General features: G+C 36.6%; 1 protein-coding gene and 1 pseudogene across 2 annotated transcripts in view; one reads left to right on the plus strand and one right to left on the minus strand.

Annotated features, from left to right (window-relative positions):
- AFTPH (aftiphilin) overlaps positions 1–21,959 on the plus strand; it is a 62,978-nt gene extending 41,019 nt beyond the window's left edge. Inside the window, exons 6-10 of one of the 2 annotated variants that reach the window (XM_090281393.1) lie at positions 1,078–1,200; positions 7,002–7,062; positions 8,580–8,663; positions 12,560–12,683; positions 20,844–21,959. In XM_090281393.1, coding sequence (XP_090137519.1) covers positions 1,078–1,200; positions 7,002–7,062; positions 8,580–8,663; positions 12,560–12,683; positions 20,844–20,988 — 537 coding nt within the window. In that variant the 3' untranslated portion in view covers positions 20,989–21,959. The remainder of the gene's footprint in view (positions 1–1,077; positions 1,201–7,001; positions 7,063–8,579; positions 8,664–12,559; positions 12,684–20,843) is intronic. The other variant, XM_090281394.1, reaches the window with a different exon arrangement.
- LOC150006071 (ubiquitin-ribosomal protein eL40 fusion protein pseudogene) lies at positions 16,046–16,444 on the minus strand (annotated as a pseudogene).
- Positions 21,960–22,121: the final 162 nt, after the last annotated feature.

A 22,121-nucleotide genomic window follows, 5' to 3' on the forward strand; every position in this document is an offset into this window, starting at 1 on the left:
ACCCCCCACCCCCCGCAATAGGTGAAAATTCACGAAGTAGGAACCTTACATTTATTTTAGTATTTATATATATTTTAAGGCTTTATAAACCCTTCTCACACACTTATAAACCGTTCCCAGTCCCTTATTAACCTTTTCCACGCTTTTATAAACACTACTTATGTTCTTAAACATATTCTACACTCTTAAACCTACGTAACTTTTAACAACATACTATACAGTATCGCAAAATCCCACGATATAGCGAAAAATCTGTGATAAATTAAATATATTTTTAAAAATCCTGCAATACAGTGAGGCCGTGATAAGTGAACCACAATATAGAGAAGGGACTGCTGTATTAGTGTTTTGTAGAGTGTTGATGCAAAATGCTGATGTTTTTTCTTCTTTGTTTCTATACCCATTCTGAATGTCTTTCTTTCTTACCCAAAAAGTATATTAGATTTTGACACACCTAATGGAACATTTTCCCTGCTGAAATAGATGTGTCTCTGTGCTGCCAGTCCAAAGAACTAAGTATTAAGGCTCCTATTTTTGAGTTGAGCTAGAATTGAACACTAAATTCACATTGAAGCATGTAGACATCATCACATTACATAGTGTGTTTTAAAATTAGCTCTCACTTCTCCAGGCACCACCATGGTGTAATGTGTATGAAGGGTGCCCACTCCTGCAGATTCAGTATCTGAAACATCATAAAATTTTTGGATTCTTAGGACTGGGATGTACTATACTTTCGTGCTGGCCTCTTAGACTCTCCCCATCTCCACCATCACAACTTGTACTTTTGCTTTTATGTGGCAGTGATAACCAGGCACTTTAAAACAAATCTGATTTAAAATACAAGTTCTTACTTCAAAAAGTTTGGGTTCCCAACGCATTACTGTGAAACATTTCCAATCATAGTGCTATACAATTTTCTCAAAATAAAATTTAAGAATAGTTCCTTTTGTCTTCAGTAACTTTCCAAATGACCTGTTTTTTTCTTTCTGCTTTCTGATAGATTAAATTTCTTGTAAAGTTTATAAGTTGATATCCACACCCTTCTCAAATTAATGGCTAATATACCTTTTTCAGGGTATGTTAGAGCCCACCAAGGAACCATTGAAACCACTATCTGCTGCAGAAAAAATTGCTTCCATCGGTCAGACAACCACCATGTCACCAGAAATGAATGCATGTACATCTGAACAATTCCAGGTAAAAATATCTGTATGTGTATAGATACGTTCATGCATATCTATACTCATAAGTCTATACACACTGGTGTTTCCCTAAATATATAACTTCTAGTTTTTAAAATATTTTAAAATTTTGACTTCTTGATGTACATGAGTTTGATTACTTACTTAATAATGTTTCTTAGAATACAATGATCAGATTATCTTTTAATTTCCAAGAGTAGAAAGACACAGATTGAGGACTGGCTAATTATGGTAAGTCCTTTAAACCTCTCCCTATAAAATGAGTTTGAAGCAAACATCTCTAAAAATCCCACACAGCGTGAACATTGTGTGATCATAATTACTGACACACAAACCTGGTAAGTGCTAGATTCCCCTACTCCCAAAAACGGAATGGGGGACACTGCATTTATACCAACTCTTCAACTTGTCTATTGTACTGAAGCTTGTAAAATTTTATAAAGTAATAAAATTTAGGTGTGTTTATCTCATCAAAAACTGTTGTTTGGGGAGTTTGGACAAAACAGTTATTCAGGTTGAAAATGATGTTACATTTAATAAAACAGTCTATGAATTAAAAAAAGAAAGCTCTTTTGCCTTTCTTATTCTTTACCTCCTAAGCACAAATTTTATTTTAGTCTAACATATGTAAGACCAAAGCCTCCCTCTCACTTTTTATCTAGGGAAAATAGCCATTTTAGTTTGCTTATTTTTTCCCACATCAAATCAGAAATGGATTCAGTGCTGCTAAAATACTGTTTTTTAGAAGACTGATATTTTTAAATGAACATTACCATTTCTAAACCATATCCTTGCTGTGTTTGTCATTTCTTAACCTTAAATATCATCTTCAGTTATATCTAACACAAAAGTGTATGTTTGGACAGCCTTTCCCAAAATGTGTGCTCCATTAAATACTAACCTTAGAGAAATGCCACTAAAGAAGGGTTTCGGGGCAAAGTAAGTTTGGGAAACCATACCCTACTTGGAGATTCACAACATACACATTAAGGACTCTGAAAAATCCTGTAGTGAATAACCCTATTTAATTTTAATTCATGTCTCAAATTTATTTAGCCACAGGACCGTTTCTGCCGTAACTAGGGGAGAAGAATCCTAACACCTGTAGCAGTAGTGTTTTTAAGAACATACTTTAGGAAATGATGATGTAAATGATGCCCCTTCAAGTGTATTTCAAGAAACATCCACTATTACTGCTCTGTACCACTATGGTTTATACCTGGACATCGCTTAAAATCCCCGTGAGGCTCAGTTGGTTGGAGTGTCGTCCTGTTGCGGGTTGGATTCCTGGTCAGGGCACATGCCTAGGTTGCGGGTTCAATCCCTGGTCCAAGTGGGTATGAACCCTGGTCCAAGCGCATATGAAAGACAGCCAGTCGATGCATCTCTCTCTCTCTTCTTCTCTCTCTAAAAGCAATGGAAAAATGTCCTGTGGTGAGGATAAAAATTAAAAAAATATTTAAAAATCCCTTTGAAACCAGTTAACAACTGGCACTGAATTCATGGGCAAGGAGGCCTGATGGGTAAAATTCCTGGCCTCTCTTTCTGGTCCACAGACTTGAGCAGAATGTCTCAGTAGGTAGATCTGTCTTTAGACCTGCCTTATCTGTGCAGATCTCCAAATCACTTTTCCTGCAGCACATTTCCACTTCTGCCTTAACCAACATTCTTAATTTTCACAGTGCTGGTTCATTTACTGAAAGTGGTGCTGTTTTCATTGAGGCCACTTTTTGCTAGTTTTGCTTTTCTCCTTCTCCTCTTCTCCATTTGTCTACTGCCGTGTGTTATAGCCCATAAACTATTGTTTATTTTATCCGTTAGCTGTCACCTGTCATTTTCACCGCTTGCTGATTTGACTGATCTTACATATTTCATTCTAGTCATACATTTATTATATAATTATAGACATGACTAAAAGTAGTCTAGATGACCTAATACAAACATGTTAATTTAATGAAAGACTTTTAATATGTAATGGAGGTCAGTTGCAGCTCCACAGTATGTTGCCATCTCTATTCATGAACATACACCCCTATGTCCCTATAATCAGAGGATTGGTGTCTCCCTATTTATAGGCAAGTATAGAAATTTTTAGCAACATTTAAGCATATCTAACTCTTTCGTTAGAAGATGGAACTCGGTCTCTTCTACTTACATAAAAAAGATCTTTTTAGCCGTTGCTGGTGTGGCTCAGTGGATTGAGCACCAGCCTGCGAACCAAAAGGCCTCAGGTTCAATTCCCAGTCAGGGCACATGCCTGGGTTGCAAGCCAGGTCCCCAGCTGGGGGTGTGCGAGAGGCAACCACACATTGATCTCTCCCTCCTTCTCTTTCTCTCTCCCTCTCCCTTCCCCTCTTTCTAAAAATTAAAAAAGAAAAAAAAAAATCTTTCTCATCCTTTTTATTCTGTTAGTGCACACATTTCTTTTAAAAAAAATAGTTATAAATAGTGAATTAAAAAGTTTATTTTGAAGAAATGAATTTTTTTTTAAGTTTATTTTGTACCTTTTTTGTTGTAGTTTGTGATCCTCCTTAGCATTAGTTTTTAAGCTTTTCTGGGAACCAGTGAAAATAATATTTTCCAGTGGAAGTTGTTCAAACTTATTTCTGAATTGACTTGAGACTGTGTAAGCAAGCCTTCATTCTAACCCCCACACACTCTCAAACAGATTTCAGTATGCATATCAGAATTTTGTGCTGGGAAGCCTGACCGCCTTCACTAAATTGTATGATCTTTGCTTGGCTCCATACTTGTGATGTGGGTTAAAACAATTAACAGACATCTGATATGGATGATGAAGATTCTGTTTATACAGAGTGCTATTTTTTTACCACTATTCTTTGGCATGCAACATAAATATTACTTTTACTTTTGGGGCATGCAGTAATGTTCATATCTCCCTGCTAGTCATAGTTTTCAGATGAAAAAGCAATAAGTGCTAGAAGCTTAACAAAATGTGTGTCAGGAAGACCTGTTTAATATCTCTTTAAAAAAAGAACATATACCAAACCTTCTTATAAAGTTCTTGTTTTTGGCATCACTAAACATTGACTTTCAAACTTAGCATAGTTGCATAATTCTTCTTATGACTACATGCTTTTTGATCTGTCTATTCTAGCTCAGTTTTGGTACCCACTGAATTTTTTGTTCTTTCTTCCAAATTAGCTTGTGCTCATAAATTTTGTAACCTCTGTATATCTTCTTTATGAATTTAATAACTTACCAACAACTGTTAATGGTGGGTTTTTTTTAAGATACTGTTACTTGAAAAGACAACTTATGTGTAAAAAGCAGTAATGATTCATTGGTTTTTATTTTCCTTTTTAAAATCTTTATCAACTGAATTTCAAGCTCACACTATCCATAGTGTCATTACTGATTCTCCTTTTAGTAGGATCAATACTTATAACCACACTATATCCAGTGCTGACTCTCTACCAGTTACTCAACTAGTACCACTATCAAGCTTCCTGTTTTAGACTACCTGATGGGGCTATTTCAGTTGTAAATCCAAATTTTAGAATTAGAAGGAAGAAAAAATTGTTATCTATCATTGTCCTCTCCTTTTACAATAAGAGAACATATTGGGAAAGGCTAGTGATATACCCAAAATCATCCAATAGTGAGTGGTACAGCTAAGATCAGAGAACCCAAGTCTCCTGTCTCAAGTCTCCTTTTTTTTTTTAATGACCTTGTTTTCTTTTGTCTCTACAGTAATCATTCATATCATTCATACCACAATGTTTCAAATTGTTTTAAAATGCTTTGTTCCAGTGCTCTTCTTTCAAGTTGCCTTGTCAGTGTTATTAGCCAAAATTGCATAGGTGTCCTGTTTTTCATCTGTCTCATTTCCACAAAATGTTGATTTGTGTTGTAGCACCTTATTATTATACAGTGTGGGGCAAAAGTAGGTTTATAGTTGTGAGCACACAAAACACAGAGTTTCTTCTTGTATTATTATTTATTATTATATTATTTTCCATACAAATAACTGTAAACCTATTTTACTCCATCTGTATTATTGGCTGTGTCTTTAAAATGCCAAACACCTATATGAAAAGCTAAAATTCTAGCAAATCACTGAAATATTTCTAAATATCCAGCTGCTTGACATCATTTAGGTAAAACACGTTAATGAAAGAGCTTTGTTCCATTTATCCAGAAATTTTGTTACTGAATAAACTGGGTTTTGTCTATTTAGTCATTGTTGAATATAAATAAAGGTATCACTGATATAGAAGTAGAATATTATAAGTTGAATTTGTTGGAATGCCTAGAGCTTTTTGTTTGCTTGTTTTTGAGGTCAGCTAAAGAAGAACTTTTCTAAATGTTGTTTATCTGGCTTGCAAGTAGGTTATAAACTATATTTTCACCTGCATTTTTGGTTAAAATAATTATACATTCACAGGAAGCTGCCAAGGTAATACAAAAGAGGTGCCTTATACCTTCACCAGTTTCCTTCATGATTACATCTTTTATAATTACAGTACAATATCAAAACCAGTGATATGACATTTGTGAAATATGTGTGTATAGCTCTGTGTCACTTTTATCATTTGGAAAGATTCATATAACTACAGCTGCAGTAAAGATATAGGACTCTTCCTTCATCGCCAAAAGCTCCCCTAATACCTCCTCTCCACTGTCCCCACGTCACCCCACTCCCACAACTATCCCTAACTCCTGGCATCCACTAACGTTAGCATTTTGCTTTGTTTACATGCCCCCCCGCCCCACCAACCTCCAGGCCTGGCCTGATTTGTGGGCAGCTAGATGATTATAGTAACATGTGTATCATTGGTGGTATCCCAATTATCAAGATAGTTGTTGTTAATATCATGGTCCTGGACTTTCAAAAATAATGGATTCATGCCCCTTTTCTATAGGGAACAATGTCTATCTACACCAAAAAAAAAGAAAATGAGTGTGAAGTTTTAATAGTACCTACCTTACAATAACACACAGACATATGCATACAGTAAAGCAATACCAAAAAAAAAAAAAAAAAAAAAAAGACGCGTTGATGTTAAGAGTCTAATAAAAAACACAGGGTTATTTCAGTAAGTGTTGGTAATGCCTCCCCAAAATAAAAGAAGAAAGAAAACCCAAAACCACAAGTTTTTCTCATCAAGAATATTCTTAAAGCGATACTCATTTTAATAACATTTTATACTGCTTTTCATCTTGTGGACAATTTGGAAATGTGCAAAGAACCAGAGACCTTGGAGTTTGAATCTTCTCATTTTATATATAATGACACCAACTAAATTAACCATACATGGTCATATAACTAGTTACTTAGTAGTTGCTGGGTCTCAACCCAAATTTCCTCAATTGTATTAGGGTACCTTTTCTATTGCATTATACTATCAAGAAATTTTACGTGGCTAGTCATTTAAAGTTATCACACTAGCGGGAAAAAAGTCAGTGATTTAAATATATATTTTAGTGTTTTTTATTATAATCAAGCCAATACTTTCAATTATGATTTCAGAATAGATTGAAGTCTTGACATAGAAACAGTCCATAAATTTCTGTTTGAAATGGAAAGATAATTCCATTTCTCAGAAACAGCTTCTTTAATGTTAACAAACTGTACTGTTTGTAAATTTTGCAATTTCAGTTTGGGTTAATAGTTGTAGTTAACCTTCTGAAATTGTAAGTGATCCCAATTTTGTCTTTAGGTATTTTATTGCCTAATTATCGTGCTGTAATAGTTTTTTTTTTTTTTTAAGGATTCTTTACGTTGCTACAATTTGTACTGATTAATTTTGATTTTTTGGTTTTCAACTCTAGGAGTCTCTACCACCCGTCCAGTTTGACTGGAGTAGCAGTGGCCTTACTAACCCTTTAGATGGTACGTCTCTCCGTAGAGCCTCTAGCACCAGAGCTAGAGTTAAGAAAGCTACAAAGTTCAGACAAACTTCTCTCTGCTGATTTCCTTTTTTGTTTGAACATAACTTCTTATTCTTATCTTTGGAAATTCAGGCTTTCTTTCTGAATAGTAATTGCTCAAGAAATTAGCCATTACTATTATTAACATTATTAATATCCAGATATAGGTATAGGTAGCTAGGTAAATTTTTAGTTTATCGTAAATCAAAAAGCTTCTTTATTTTTTACAACTATCTAGGTAGTTTAATATTTTAGGTAGGATCAAGTTACTTGAAATTAGTTTCTGTAGTTTTAATTTATAGAATTTCCTTGGATGCCAAGTATTGTGACTAGAGGCTGCTTTAAAGCACAGAGCACAATTATTTAACCAAAAACAATGTGCAAGTAGACCCATACTTATTGACTCAAAGTAGTTTTCAGATTTAATAATATTTTATATAGCACTTATATGCAAATGGAAAGTGAATGGTTTTCACAATCCTTTTCTAAAATTTATCTCAAAATACTGATAGGTAGTTCTAGAAATAATTGGTTTCACTCATGGCTTTAAAAGAAATTCCTGAAAAAGAAATAACTTATTCTAGTTAAAGTAGGGTCTTTAAAATAAGAAAGAATGCTAGCTTTCCAGTGTGCTGACATTACAAGTTTAAATTGGACCTTAAGATATTATTACTCTTACTCCTTTACTTCAATCAGTGGTTTGAACCATTGTCTAAAACACCTGTCATATGTCAGTTTTGCCTGAGAGTGGAGGTCCTAGGATATTTGGAAAGCATCCAATTGAATAACAGTGCTGAAGGAAAGCCTGGATGCACCTTTTGCTGTTGTCTGGTGTCTTATTTAGTCAAATCCTCGTGCTTTTTTATTAACAAACAACTTCTTTAAAAATGTATACTATTTCTGATTACTGTTTCAGAGTTAAAGGGGAACAGTACAGCTTGAGGTTGCACATCAGGGTAGGGCGATTATGACATTCCTTATTATGTTGTTTCATTTTAAAATAAGTTAATGTATTGGTGTGTGTCCTAAAACCGAAAACCTTGTCATTTTGAAAACTTACTAATTGGAAACCAACATTACTAACATGAAAGATTGATTTGGGCATGTGGAGTGATTTAATGTTGGGTTGAAATGAAAGTATTGTTTCCCTTTAACAGTATATTTCCCTTTGGTCTTTCTGGTATGGCTTTGAGTTTGATTGAAAGAACTGAAATTCTAACTAAAACCTTACTAAGTGTTAAATTATTTACATTGTACATGAGAAAATGTACATTGAATTAATTGTTATTTCCGAAATGTCCTTAGAATGAAAAACTAATACTGTACACATTGTTTTAATGTTGATTTAAAAATGTGTAATGACTACTAATTATAACCTGCATGTTCAAGTGTGTGTCTTACCCCTTTTTACACATAACCCCTCCTCCCTTGGCTTACCTTCTGTGTGGCTGCCTACCAACATGGTCACTGAATTTCAAGCTAGTGGAGGTTCCACTCTTCTGAACCTTGATTTCTTTGGGCCCGTGGATGACAGTAGCTCTAGCAGCAGCACCACAATCCCAGGTCAGCAGAGTGTTAAAACCACAATTCTAGTTTATTTACTGAAAGCATGACCACATCACTTGACTTTCCTATAAACAAGGAGACAAGTAGATTGTATTCTCTATGATGTCTTTCTAGTACTTTTCTTTCATCTATATATTGTATTTTCTATTAGCTGACTGTGAAATGTATTTTAAGGAAAGCTTTCTCAGAATGTACTCTTCAGAGCTCAAAATAGTTTCTAGGAATAAAACAGACCTAATGTCCTTAGTTAAATCAGGGTTTTTTTGTGTTTTTTTTCTTCCTGTAAATGAAAAATGTGATATTTTATATGCTTATTTTTTAAAGCATATTCTATAAAGCCATTTGAAAAAATAAAAGTTTAGAGATATAAGAATATTTTAGTACACAAAGATGACTTTACATTGTAGTGCTCGTGATAATAGAACCTTTATTAATGCTAGCATTCAATTAGTTGTTTATCAGTGCTGCTGAATGTATAATTAGGTTCCAAAATGTTGGAGTCTAGCACTTAGTTATCTAGGCCCACATAAACTATTATTGTTTTTATGTAGCTCTTAAATAAAAGTATATTGTTAGTTTTCCATGTGAAGGACAAAAAAACTTACAAAAGTTAATAGCAGAAAATAATTGCTATGAGATACTAAAAGTTAGAAATTAAATCTTACTTGGAGTGCCTGTTAAATTAATGTTCAGCCCTGCAAAAGTTCAGTTCATTGACCAAAGAACTAATGTACTCTGTCATTTTCTAACTGAATAAAAGATTAAAATATAATGGCATTTTTATGTTTATGTTTATATTTTATTTACTATGATTTTAATAACTCTCTGTCATCCCAACTTGTGATCTGGTAATCATGCCCATTGATCATCAGATGCCATTGGGGTGCTATATATAGATGCTGTGCCCAGAATACATAGTGAGAATCCCTCTGTGCCCCCACTAGTGTCCAGTTGCACAGCCAGCCTGGTTCCTGAGAATTTGCTGGGTTTGTTCTATTCAACTAGATAATCCTGCCACCTACTTCCAGCAGTTTTAGGTGCCATGATGGGAAATGGGGGAGAGTAAAAGAGTCAGCTAAGGGTCAACCTGGAACGAGGATGCCTTTCTCTAAGGTCTGGTTTTGGAAATCTGATCCTGCTATAAGGAAGGTCCAAGGCCGTTTGGTAGAATGACTCGATTCCTCCAATTTAAGCCCTGGTTATCATGTTCATTGTTTCCAGGATTTTGCAAGCATATGAAAAAACCAATCTGTGTCTGGTTTTGACTTCAAAATGATATTTCATGATTTACTTATAATACTTCTAAATATATTTGATCTATGGAATGATCTGGGTGAGCTAATTAGTTGTTTTTAATACTTAATGATGAAAAAAAGGTGTTTTGATTTCCTTATTACTGTAGTCCCAAGAATGAATTACCAAGCTGCCATTTTTAATTTGATCTCAACTTTGTTTTGTCATGACTGTATTATAATTTAAATGAGTCGCTATTTTTGGATGCCTAAAAACCTGGTTTAAATTTAATTTTTGGTTACATTTCAAACTCAGTTAAAAACTATCCATAGAAGTACAGATAATCTGACCACATAAAGAAGTACAGAAATGACCTGATAACCAGGCTCAGTATACACAGCTAGAGAAGAGCAAGTGTTTCAGAAGCTTAGAGCTCTGATGGAAGTGAAATTAGCATGGTCAAATGCAGTCCTCATTACTTTGGAACCTTTTAAATATTTTTTTTCCATATTTTCATTAAATATGCTCTAGCTGCTGTATAAACTTGATTACTGTGAAGTTGCTTTGGCTTCTTTTTATTGCTATTGGGTTTTGTTAAAACTTACCATCAAGCTACAGTTATTGACACGTTCCTTAGTATTCCATTTCATCACTTGCTTGCACCTTTTCTGACTTGTTTCTGGGAAAGTCACTTTGTCTTAGCTTGCGGTTATTTAATTATTTGTGTGTGAGACTTAGGAGGTTGGCATAGAACTTGGTTGGCTAGCTTTACTTATTTAACTAAACTATGCCTCATTAAGGTTTTGTTTAAAAAGTAAACTCTTCCATTGAAAAGAATTACTCTTAATTATTAGTATAGAGTAGGTAGTTATCTTGTTTTTGAAAAATACAAAATATAGCCATAGTACTTTTTTTTTTTTTTGGTGATAGTGTTTGTTTTGAGCTTCGATAGGCTGATGTTTTATTTTATTTTTATCTTCTACTTTACTGTTTGACAGCCAAGTGGCCAGTATTTTACAAATCCAAGTAAATTTTTACCAGCACTTTCCTGTTGCCAGTCAGAATGCAGTTTATTCTGCATTATTCGTTAGACATCTGCTGAATTTTGTGCCTACTTAGAAGCTAACCTTTCACAGTGGAGGAAAGAGGTACTCTGGGTTCGTTTGGCCCCTTAACAGGCATCTACAATTTTTTGCATTTTAATTGCCACCTATATACTTTAAAGTATTATAAAAATATAAAGAAAAGGTCTTCTAAATATATTTTGAAATGTACCTTAATGAAACATTAAGAACTTGGGAGAGTCAACGAACAGTTTCTATAGCCTTCCTCCCTTGTTGGACATGGTAACTGTGGAAGCTGCTTTTGCTCGTTTGATTTCTCTAAACATCTGAGATCTGTGTTTACATCTACTAATCATCTGCAAAGTTGGTTAATCGAAGGCAGTTCCTGTTTTTTCTGTTTCCTTAATCTTGAAATATACCAAAAGGAGGAAACTTGTTAATATCAATATGTGCATTTATATATAATTTTATCAGGTGATCATCAACTTTTTTAGAAGTAATAAGTAGATTGATGAAGCTATAAGACATTTTTTTTCTTACAGTCTTTCAGTTATATGCTGAAGCTACTGAACTTTTTCTCTCAAGTAGTTTGCTGGGCCAAGAAGGTTATATGTTTAAAATATTTTTTTTTATCTGAGTATCTTTATTATCTAAAGTTTAGCTTGAGTTGAAATATTTATTTATTCTTTTCATTGTTTTCAGGCATATTTAATATAAATCTGTGTTCAAGGGAAATATAAAAATACATATGTATATTTTACTAAAGTCACAAAGGGAGGATTTTTATAGACTTTTACAATAAATCTAATCCTCTAACACAGTTTCATTTTTAATTCCTTTAACAAGATATTTGAACTATTAGCTAACTACTAGATTTAGATATGAGACTATAAGAAATATAAGTAACCCTTGAGACAATTTTTATTTTATCCAAAAATAGTTATTTTTTACTTTTTCTTAGAATATTAAACCCTCTCACATCTTAGAAAGAACAACTTGATATTTAAGTTACCTTTAGTAATAATTTGATGTTTTGAGTAATATCTTGTGCCCTCAGATTGTCAGAATAATTAACCAAATCACTTACCATATTTGGAACTTTATATTAGTTTCTGAATCTTCTGGTGTGAAAGAAAATAATGCAGGAAAGTGGTCAAGAAGGTAGGAGAAGATGAAGGGTCAAAAAATAAGTTAATCAGTCAATTTAAAAATTAAGGTGCCCTATTTTATAACAAATTATGTGTATTCTATTTATAAGACATTGTTAACGTTCATATTTTAAACCAATCCAAAATTGAAGGAGTTTTCTATAGCAGATAGAATTTTTGGAAGTGTTGGATGGTATTATGTTAGATAAAGATTATATTTATACCAAAGTGGAATTTTGAAAGTGTTTTCCTATTTTATAAAGACTCAAAAGTAGAACTTGTAATTTAAAAAATAAATGCAGTAGTACAGTGTACTAAAGATAAAGATGTCTTGTGCTTGTAAAAGACTCAGATGTTTACAGAATAGTTGCCTTTTGCATCTTGGATTGTGGCTAATTGAGTGACCCATTGCAGCTTGCCATCACTGACTATCATTTTATACTATAAGGTGTGGATCCAGAGTTGTATGAGTTAACAACTTCTAAGCTGGAAATCTCCACCTCAAGCCTCAAAGTGACTGATGCATTTGCGAGACTCATGTCCACAGTAGAGAAGACAAGCACATCTACCAGGTAAACAATTAGTGTTCATTACACCCTTTGACTTCTGTGTTGAAACAGCCCAAATGGGAAAGCAAATAAGTTGATGGTAGTTCATTGTATTGTATTAAAATTCACTTAATGCCTAATTCCAGAAAATAATATCAAATGTTTAATTATGAGATATATTAGAGCAGTTTATTTCATAAGAGACTGACTAGAAAGGGCTAACAGATGTTACCCCCCCTGCCTCAAGTTTGTAGAGGAGAATTCTGAGTTTTAATTCTAAGTACTGAGATCATAAAGCCACTGTAGAAACATTCCCTCTCTCCCTTCATCACTACTGAGACCTTTGGGAGGGAACCCAGTCTCACACTACCACAGTCAGCAAGGCTGATTTTTTTACTTCCAGGTGAAGATAGGGAGATGACCGCTATTTTTTTCTGAATTTTTGCTCATGTGCAGCATCTCTCATTACTTCATCAAGGTTTCTGGGGGCCACTTCAGGGAATGGCCTTTAGAAAGGCAGTTATCACTCTGGCTGAGTAGCTCAGTTGGTTAGAGCATCGAGTCAATATACCAAGGTTGTGGGTTCGACCCCAGTCAGGGCACATATAAGAATGAACTCATACATAAATAAGTGGAACAACAAATCTCAGTCTCTCTCTCTCTCTCTCTCTCTCTCTCTCTCTCTTTCTCTCTCTCTCTCCCCCCCTTCCTCCCCCTCTCTCCCACCCCTTTTCCTCCCCCCTCCCCCCAAAATTAATAAATAAAAAAATTAAAAGAAAAGAAAAACAGTTATCTCTCAATGTCAGAACCAGGGATAAGGAATGTCACTTAGGCCTTGGGTTTAGGATTCAGGAGACCTTTTTTACATGGTTTATCACTGAACTAAGCCATTGCCTTGGCATGTTAGCCCTGATAATGAGCCAGTTCCTAATAAGAAGCTAATCGTTATGAGCCAATAAATCACTACTGCAAGAGCAAATATTGGTTGATTGGCATACCATCTCTGCTGTCAGTGATACATCAGCATTTTAAAATGTTTATTGATTCATTCAGCAGATATTCATTATTATTAATGCTGTTAATACTTACAATTTGCCCTGGCTGGTTTAGCTCAGTGGATTGAGCGTCGGCCTGCGAGCTAAGTGTCGCTGGTTCGATCTTCCAGTCAGGGTACATCAGAGAAGGAAAACTCTGACTCCAAAAAACCTCCGCTGCCTTGCGGCATACCTCTTCAGGGGAAAGGCTAAGGGAGTAAACCCCGACAGAAAATCCGGAGCCGGAGTCCCTAAGGCGGTTTGACGTTGTAGTCAACACCGGCAACTCCTGCGGCGCACCTGAAGCCAAGCTGTATTGACTCCGTCTTTCCCTTGGACCCTTCAGCTGCGAAGAGAGGGGGGGTCTGCTGCATGGGCAACAGCAGACCCTCCATATTACCCTGCCCAGGCTCTGTAGCTTCAGCGTCATCGCAAGATGTCGATTCAACACGGGAGGAGACAGATACCATGTCACTCCCGAGTCGGACTGCACAGCCATTCTTGGCGGTGCAGATAGACTCTGAAGAAGCTACACCATCGTCTCTCGAGACGGACGGCTGCCGACGACGATAATACTTACAATTATGAAAAGCTATTATTTGTTTTATAATTATAATTATGGCTTCCCTTAACTTTTCCCTGAAATGGATTTGTAGTATGCATGTGCTCATTTATCCACAGGTTCTCTCCATTGCTCTCGTTACCCCTATTTCTTTGACATAATGCTAACGGGCATTGTTGAAACCTATTATTAAGTGAACCTACTTGTAAGTAAAGCCATTGCGAGTGTTTTGCTTGCTTTCTAATTTTTTTCTATTTCCAAATAAATTAAATTTTCAAGTTGAAGTTCTCATACATTTCTTACCCATTTTTTTCTGTATATGCTAACCAAAAGCTAATGAACATTAAGGTTTTTTAAAAAACTGATGTTTATATTGTTTGGACTTTACCCTGCTATTTTTCAGACAATCTTTTCTAAGAACAATCATACTGTTTTCCTTAACTTTTTTTTCTCTGCACTCTTGCTGAAAGAACAAGTTGAGTTTTGGATGTTCCAGTGTTGCAGATTCATTCTTTGTACCATTAGGAGGAGCTCTAAAACCACGTTGTTAACTTGCTCGCCTAACTTTTTAGCTCTTCCTTGAAACATGCTGTATGTACACTAGGGAACTATTCCAACTCTTCTATCACTTTAGGAAGTTATTTTAATTTTCCCCCCTTATTCTGTGCTATTATGGGATGAACTGAGATATCCTAGTGACCACTGTTGTTGTAGCTGCACTGAATTACTCTCTACTACCTGTTCAGCTTTATAGTTATGGAACGACCTTTTAGGGGGGATTGATTAATTTGAGAGACACAGAGAAAGAGACGTGGATTTGTTGTTCCACTTATTTGCGCACTCACTGATTAATTCCTGTATGTGTCCTGACCCAGGATCGAAGCCACCACTGTGGTGTTACTCGGACAATGCTCCAACCAACTGAGCTACCTGGCCAGGGCTTCAGCTTTATATTTAAAATACAATAAATTGAAAAGAAAATAAGTTGCCAACTTTGTGTTTTCTATTTTGAGAAATTAATTGTTTGAAAATGGTGAGAGGTACAAATATTTACAAGTCTTACAACTAGAAGGAAATACTATAAAATGTCCCCATAAGTGCTTCTCAGTTGTCTAGGGAAGAGAAAAGGGATGGCATATATAGCTTCAGAAAGCATTTTTAATGTCTTTGTTGTTTTCCTTTTGTTTGTTTCATTTTTCTTTTTGCTTTTGAGTAAATTATAGAGTGCAAAGCTCAGCAAAATCTTCTTGGCTCTTGACAGTACAGAGAAGACAGGGTAGAAAAGCCTTGAGGGACTGGAAGGTAAGAGAAGGTTAAAGAGACAGTGGTTTAGGCAGAGGGAATTTGACGTGTAACAAACAAGGCCCCATACCCTTTCTTCTAAGTGCTTTTTCACGTGTGAGAGAAAGTACGTGTGCTCTTCACTTTCCATACATTGATTGTGAAAGTGACTTATTTTTTAAAGAATTGCAATGTTTTAAAATAGTTTCACCTCCTTGCTTAACTTTTCTAATATAGAGAAGAATTACTTCCTCATTTTAATCAGTGGGTGACCAGCTAGTTAGTAGCCACAGACCTCTAACTAAAGTTTTTATACAAGCCAAAGGACTAATTGTTGAAAGGGGTACATCTCTTTTTATCTTCTGAGATAAAACTCACCCTTCTCCAGGGTACAATTCAGTGGTTTTTAGTATATTCATGAGTTAGCAAAACCATGACAACTCTCTAATTCCAGAACATTTGTATCACTCCTAAAAGGCATCTCGTACTCACTAGCCGTCACTCCCTGTCTACCACTTTCCCCAGCCCCTGGCAACCACTAATGTGCTTTCGATTCTGTCGTTCGTGTGGCCGCACTTGTTGCAGCAGTTGACAGCACAGGGAGTGCAGGTGGGCCCAACAATCGCAACAGATCACCTTGTCCCAGTTGTATTTCTGGGCGAACTGGCGGAGGGAGGGCTCGAAGATGCCACCCAGCAGACGAAGCACCAAGTGCAGGGGGGACGCTGAATGTTGTAGTTGAGAGAATGCGGCCGTCCTCCAGCTGTTTGCCCTCAAAAATCAGTCGCTGCTGGTCAGGTGGTATGCCCTCCTTTTTGGATCTTAATTTTAGCATTGTCAGTGGTGCCACTGGACTCCACCTGGAGGGAGACAGTCCTGCTGGTCTGGGTCTTCGCAAAGATATGCATCTCTGCGTCTGATGCGGAGGCTCTTTGGCCACCTCACTGAAGAGAAAGAGCAAAAGTTAACTTTTAATGAGTAGAATGTATATGTGTTTTCTTTTGTTCCTTGTGCTTTAGCTGTCACATCTTAAGAAACTAATGCCTCCTTCAAAGTCAGGAGCATTTGCACCTAGGTTTTCTTCTAAGAGTTTTAGTTTCAGTTTTTAGATCTAGGTTTTTGATCCATTTTGAGTTAGTTTTTTAATGTGATGTGAGATAGGGATCTTAACTTTGTTCTTTTGCACGTGGATACCAGTTGTACCAGCATTGTTTGTTAGAAAGACTACCCTTGTTGAAGATCATTTTATCATAAATGTATGGGTTTATTTATGGACTCTTAATTGTCGTCGGCAGCCGTCCGTCTCGAGAGACGATGGTGTAGCTTCTTAAGAGTCTATCTGCACCGCCGAGAATGGCTGTGCAGTCCGACTCGGGAGTGACATCGTATCTGTCTCCTCCCGTGTTGAATCGACATCTTGCGATGACGCTGAAGCTACAGAGCCTGGGCAGGGTGATATGGAGGGTCTGCTGTTGCCCATGCAGCAGACCCCCCCTCTCTTCGCAGCTGAAGGGTCCAAGGGAAAGACGGAGTCAATACAGCTTGGCTTCAGGTGCGCCGCAGGAGTTGCCGGTGTTGACTACAACGTCAAACCGCCTTAGGGACTCCGGCTCCGGATTTTCTGTCAGGGTTTACTCCCTTAGCCTTTCCCCTGAAGAGGTATGCCGCAAGGCAGCGGAGGTTTTTTGGAGTCAGAGTTTTCCTTCTCTGATGTACCCTGACTGGAAGATCGAACCAGCGACACTTAGCTCGCAGGCCGACGCTCAATCCACTGAGCTAAACCAGCCAGGGCCAACTCTTAATTGTACTCTGTTGACAAAAAGGATAAATCTTAACGAGAGAGAGTATAGATCAAAAGTAGGTCATTGCCTTTGGCTTTGAGAAAGGTTTTGATATAATTTTTTATTTTCAAATTCTCCACAAGCATTTTCTTGTATTTTAAGAAAACTAAATCACGTCAATACACAGTGACTTCAGATAAACGCACAAAGAAAACTCCTTGCTTATCTTTAAATGTAGCTTCACATTGCCTCCAAATAGTGCCTCTGAAATGAGAGTTGGTAGAAACCCTAGAATGATCTTTACCAATCATTCCTTGCGTAGAAGGTTCTTCCTTTCCCATCCCCCAACTGTACTCAACAATTGAAGACATCCATTTAGGTGCAATGTTGTTACTGTTCTTAAGAACCTCTTATTACAAAAGCAGTAATAACATATATTGTAAAAGTAAGACAATATAAGCCAACAAAAAATTTTTAATTATCATATTCTTGCCTTTCAGCTCACTATAACTTCTTAGTGCATAGTCTTTCAGCTTTTTTTCTATGCAAATATACATGTTTGTGTATTATTTTAACCAAAAATTAGACTTTATAGTCCACAATGAATGGAATCTATCCTTGCAATCAGTGGTCTCCCCCTGTCAGCTTCAGCAGATTTTCATTTCATCTAAGCCGCAGGCTGTACTCAGATTTCTGACAGCGTACTTTCTCTGCTGTGTCCAAACCAGTGTGCATCTGACACTGTTGTACCTGGCTGTTATGGCTCTTAAGTCCCTTTTAACCTAGCATTTTATAACACTAGCTTATTAAAAAAAGATCACGCCAGTTGTGCTGAAGAATGTCCCAACCTCTGGATTTTTCTTTTTGCTTCCTCCAAGTAGTAGTTAATATTTCTCTATTCCTCCTAATTTCCTTTAAACTGGAGAGTATATCCAAAGGTTTGATGAAGCCAGGTAAACCATTTTGGCTAGAATACATCATAGGTTTGTATCGCATCAAAAGACACATCAATTCTGGTTGACTCCATCATTAGTGATACTAAGATTAACCATTGGTGAGAGGCTAACATTTTCCAGTTTATGTATTTTTTACTTTGAGACTAAAAAGTGAACTATCTGGTTTTACTTCAGAATGATGCAGATATCTAATTTCCCATCAAACATCCACCTTACAGTTTTGCCACCATTTAAGTACAATTAAATGTAGATTTAATCAGAAAAAATTTCAGTGCTATTTCATTCTGCTGAAAAGCCCTAGAACTGAGTTCATTATTGGTTGATGTGCTGATGGTTTCACAGTGCCTAAAGCTGACCTGTGCCCCACGGAAGAGCTGTGTTCCTAAAAGTCTGGTGTTTGATTTTTCATTCTATAAAATCTTTCGATTTCAGCCTGAATTCAGAAGTAGTAACAGGAAAGTCTAGGTATAAAATAAAAACCTGCGTCTATCTTGTATTCCTCCTGACTTTCTGCTACCCATTTGCAGAACAAAGAACATATTGTATTTTTCGCTCCATAAGGTGCACTGTTTTTTCCCCAAAAGTGGGGGGATATGTCTGTGTGTCTTACGGAGCAAATATTGCATCACAGACCATGATGTGTATCACCTAACCTGTCAATGGTGACAACAGCTGTTGGAAGAGAAAGCAGTGGGCCCACACGAAACCCCTGGGGATGCTTAAATGTCCCACTTTACTGCTGAATCTCAGGGTGTCTGGTCAGTTGCCGTCTGCCTCTGCTCATCAGCTGGGACCTGGAAGAGTGCAGAGGGCCACCTGACACTCCCAGCTATGACCGCTGACCTGTCAAATCAGCTGAGGCTAATAACGGGTATGAGGCACAGTACCAGTTGCCAATTGTCTTTGACCTGGGTGGTGTCTGTGTCAGTAGAACCACCTCCAATCACCAGTCACTGCGTCTTAAGCTCTGCCATTCACGAGAGGCAGATGGGTGGAGCTGAAGTAACATGTTCTTGGCTGGTTACTGGCTCTGTTAGATGCTACAGCTGTCTCGTCTACCTCCATACTGATTCCAGTGCACACCAGATTTCTGTGTGAGGAGGCCAGCAGTAGGTGGGTGAGCAGCCATAAATGCTGAAGTTTGTAGTATAGAAAGGGAGTTATGGTGGGGTCACTATTCTAGTAGTAACACAGGCACTGAGGGGATTAAGGGGTATCACTAGCCATAACAGGTACTGGGGGTAGTCTGCCAGAACCTGTAACTAGGATAGTGATACTCTCAGTGACTGTCACAACTAGTGATACCTCTTAACTTCCCCAATGCCTGTTATTAAAGGCTCCCATAAATTCTGACACTAAGCAATGATGAGTTCTTGGGGTTCCCAGAAAATAGAAGAGTACTTGAACCTTAAAGTCTCCTCATTTGTTAATGACAGTGATGATAGTTCTTAATACCACTGTTGACTGATGTTCACTTTACATGGCTGAAATATTATTCTGTTATATTTTATTAAATACTTTAGTACACCATTTGGTTCAGAATTTTTTTTTTCCTCTAAAACTAGGTGTGTCTTACGGTCAGGTGCATCTTATAGTGCGAAAAATACAGTATTTAGGTGGCAGGAACAACTTGTGACACCTCACAGAGTACCAACTACCCTTTATCATAAAAGGGATGAGGCTTTTTAAAGCCAGCGATTTTAAATGAACTTTGGTCTAAAATTAGTATTTTTATCACCACAACCATTCTTCCAATAAATGTTGGGTTTCAATCATGTGCTCAGTTTGAACCCCATTTGAGGCTCTGTTGGCATTTTCTGTGGCTCACCTGCTAGAAAGACATGGGTCACCAGGAGTTCTTTGTATCTTTGCTAGGCACCAAACTGCCCACTTCTCGTACCCAGAGCCATTGTAGTAAAATGTACTTCATCTAGAGAACCCACAGTGTTTCAGAATTTCCCCTCTTCCTGAGTCCCTCCTGCCTGTGTACACCCTCAGCATCAGCAGCTGACTTCCTAGTGGTCCTGCTTTTGAACCAGCTGTCTGCATCCCAGTGGGGCTGAGATGGGTGATTTTAAACCGAGAGCTTTCTCTCCTGGAATTCCCCCCATTAGGGCTGAAGAGTGCCTGAAGTTAAAATGACTTACAAGGTCTTGTGCCAGACATACTTTATGTAGAGGTAATTTTGGTAGTTTCACTGTAAGCAGGGGGAAGTCCATTTGGGTGGAGTGCTATTAGGGTTTCTGAACTATATTTCTGCTTAGTAACATTTTAAAAGTATGCCTGGGTAGATGCTCCTAACCTTAAAAGGAAAGCTGTGAGCTACACACGGGTACGTGTGAATATCTGTTTGTACATATTAGCTATAATACATAAATAAGGCATGCATCTTCATAAGAGATGTGGAAGGAAGTACACAGCACAAAAGTATTTATTATGAGGTTCAGGTTGAGAAAAAGATAGTCAAGTCCCCATAGATTGCTAACTGACTGCCCTGAGAGTGGCTTTTATCCTATTTGATCCACAGCAGAGTCACATTAACACACTTTTCACTTTTCATTTGTCAACAGGAAACCAAAAAGAGAAGAGCACCTCAGTGAAGAAGCCATCAAGGTGATCACTAGCCTTCCTGACTTAACGTTCATGCATGCCAAGGTGTTGATGTTCCCAGCCACGTTAACACCTTCCACAAGCTCCCAAGAGAAAGCAGACTGATAACTGATAGGAATTGGACAGTTCCAGTTGCTTTTCCTTCCCTCCATCCCTTCCATGCCATCAAAAGCGTACCTGCTGTAATTAAAAAAATTCAAGTTCAGCTGAATTGTTGGTAAGCCACACTAGAAAGGTATACATAGTAATGTATATTTATTTACATACTGAAGTCCTAAATTTATATTAGAAAAAAATGTAAATAATTGGGGGTGAACATTTTTGAAGATTTATTCTTTTTGTGTTGCTGGGGTGTATACATTTATGTCTTTGTGAAATACACTGGTGGTGTCCTTCTTACAAAACTTTTGAAATAAAAAAAAAGAAAATTAAAAACTCAAATCTCCACTGTCTGTGAAATCCCCTTCAGTCTTTTCAGATTGCATTGAATGTCCTATTTTTCATATCATATGTTGAATTACTTTTGCTATCATAAATAAGCTCAAGTCATCATTAAATTTTTTTAAAAAATTTTTGTGTGGGGTGGGTTTGTTTCAGATCTGGCTTTTGTTAGCATTTTTGTGCTCTTGTTAATCTTTTCAATCTGGCATATTGCTGTTTGACCTTTTTGCAAGGTACTTCATCGATTGCTCCTCTGTTATAAGGTATGGATCATTGTCAGAACTTGATTCTAGGGGTTTAAAGAGATTTTGTCTTTTAAATCAGTTTGGTTTTGAGAAGGACCAAATTATATGAATGTCTTACCATGAAATTTACTTGTTACTGATTTTTTTGTTCTATCATACCACTATTTTTTGAGGATTTTGCACAGTGTAAAATGACATAATCATAGATTGCTATGGTTTAGGCTGTATATACAGTAAAAACTATGGGTTTTAAATGTTTGGGGAAATTCCTATGGAAAAAAAGAGAGATATGTAGAAGAACAAGGGTAATGTGCATGCCCAAGGTCTTTTGAGATTTCAGTGTGTAAATTTCCTTTTAGCTTACACAAAAATAAAATAATTTAAAAGAAATTTAGCCTGGTGTCTTTGTTCTTTGGTAACTGGAGAAAATGTAGCAAGTTTGGGTGTTAAGTTTTATTCTGTTTTAATGTATTTCAGTCCGGAGGAAATCATTTGGTAGAGCTTCCACTTTCTTGAAACCAGGACGAATTTGAATCTGGTCCATAAGAATTG

This window comes from Furipterus horrens, unplaced genomic scaffold (assembly GCF_987537825.1).
Source record: "Furipterus horrens unplaced genomic scaffold, mFurHor1.1.pri manual_scaffold_6, whole genome shotgun sequence".
Taxonomy (NCBI): Eukaryota; Metazoa; Chordata; class Mammalia; order Chiroptera; family Furipteridae; genus Furipterus; species Furipterus horrens.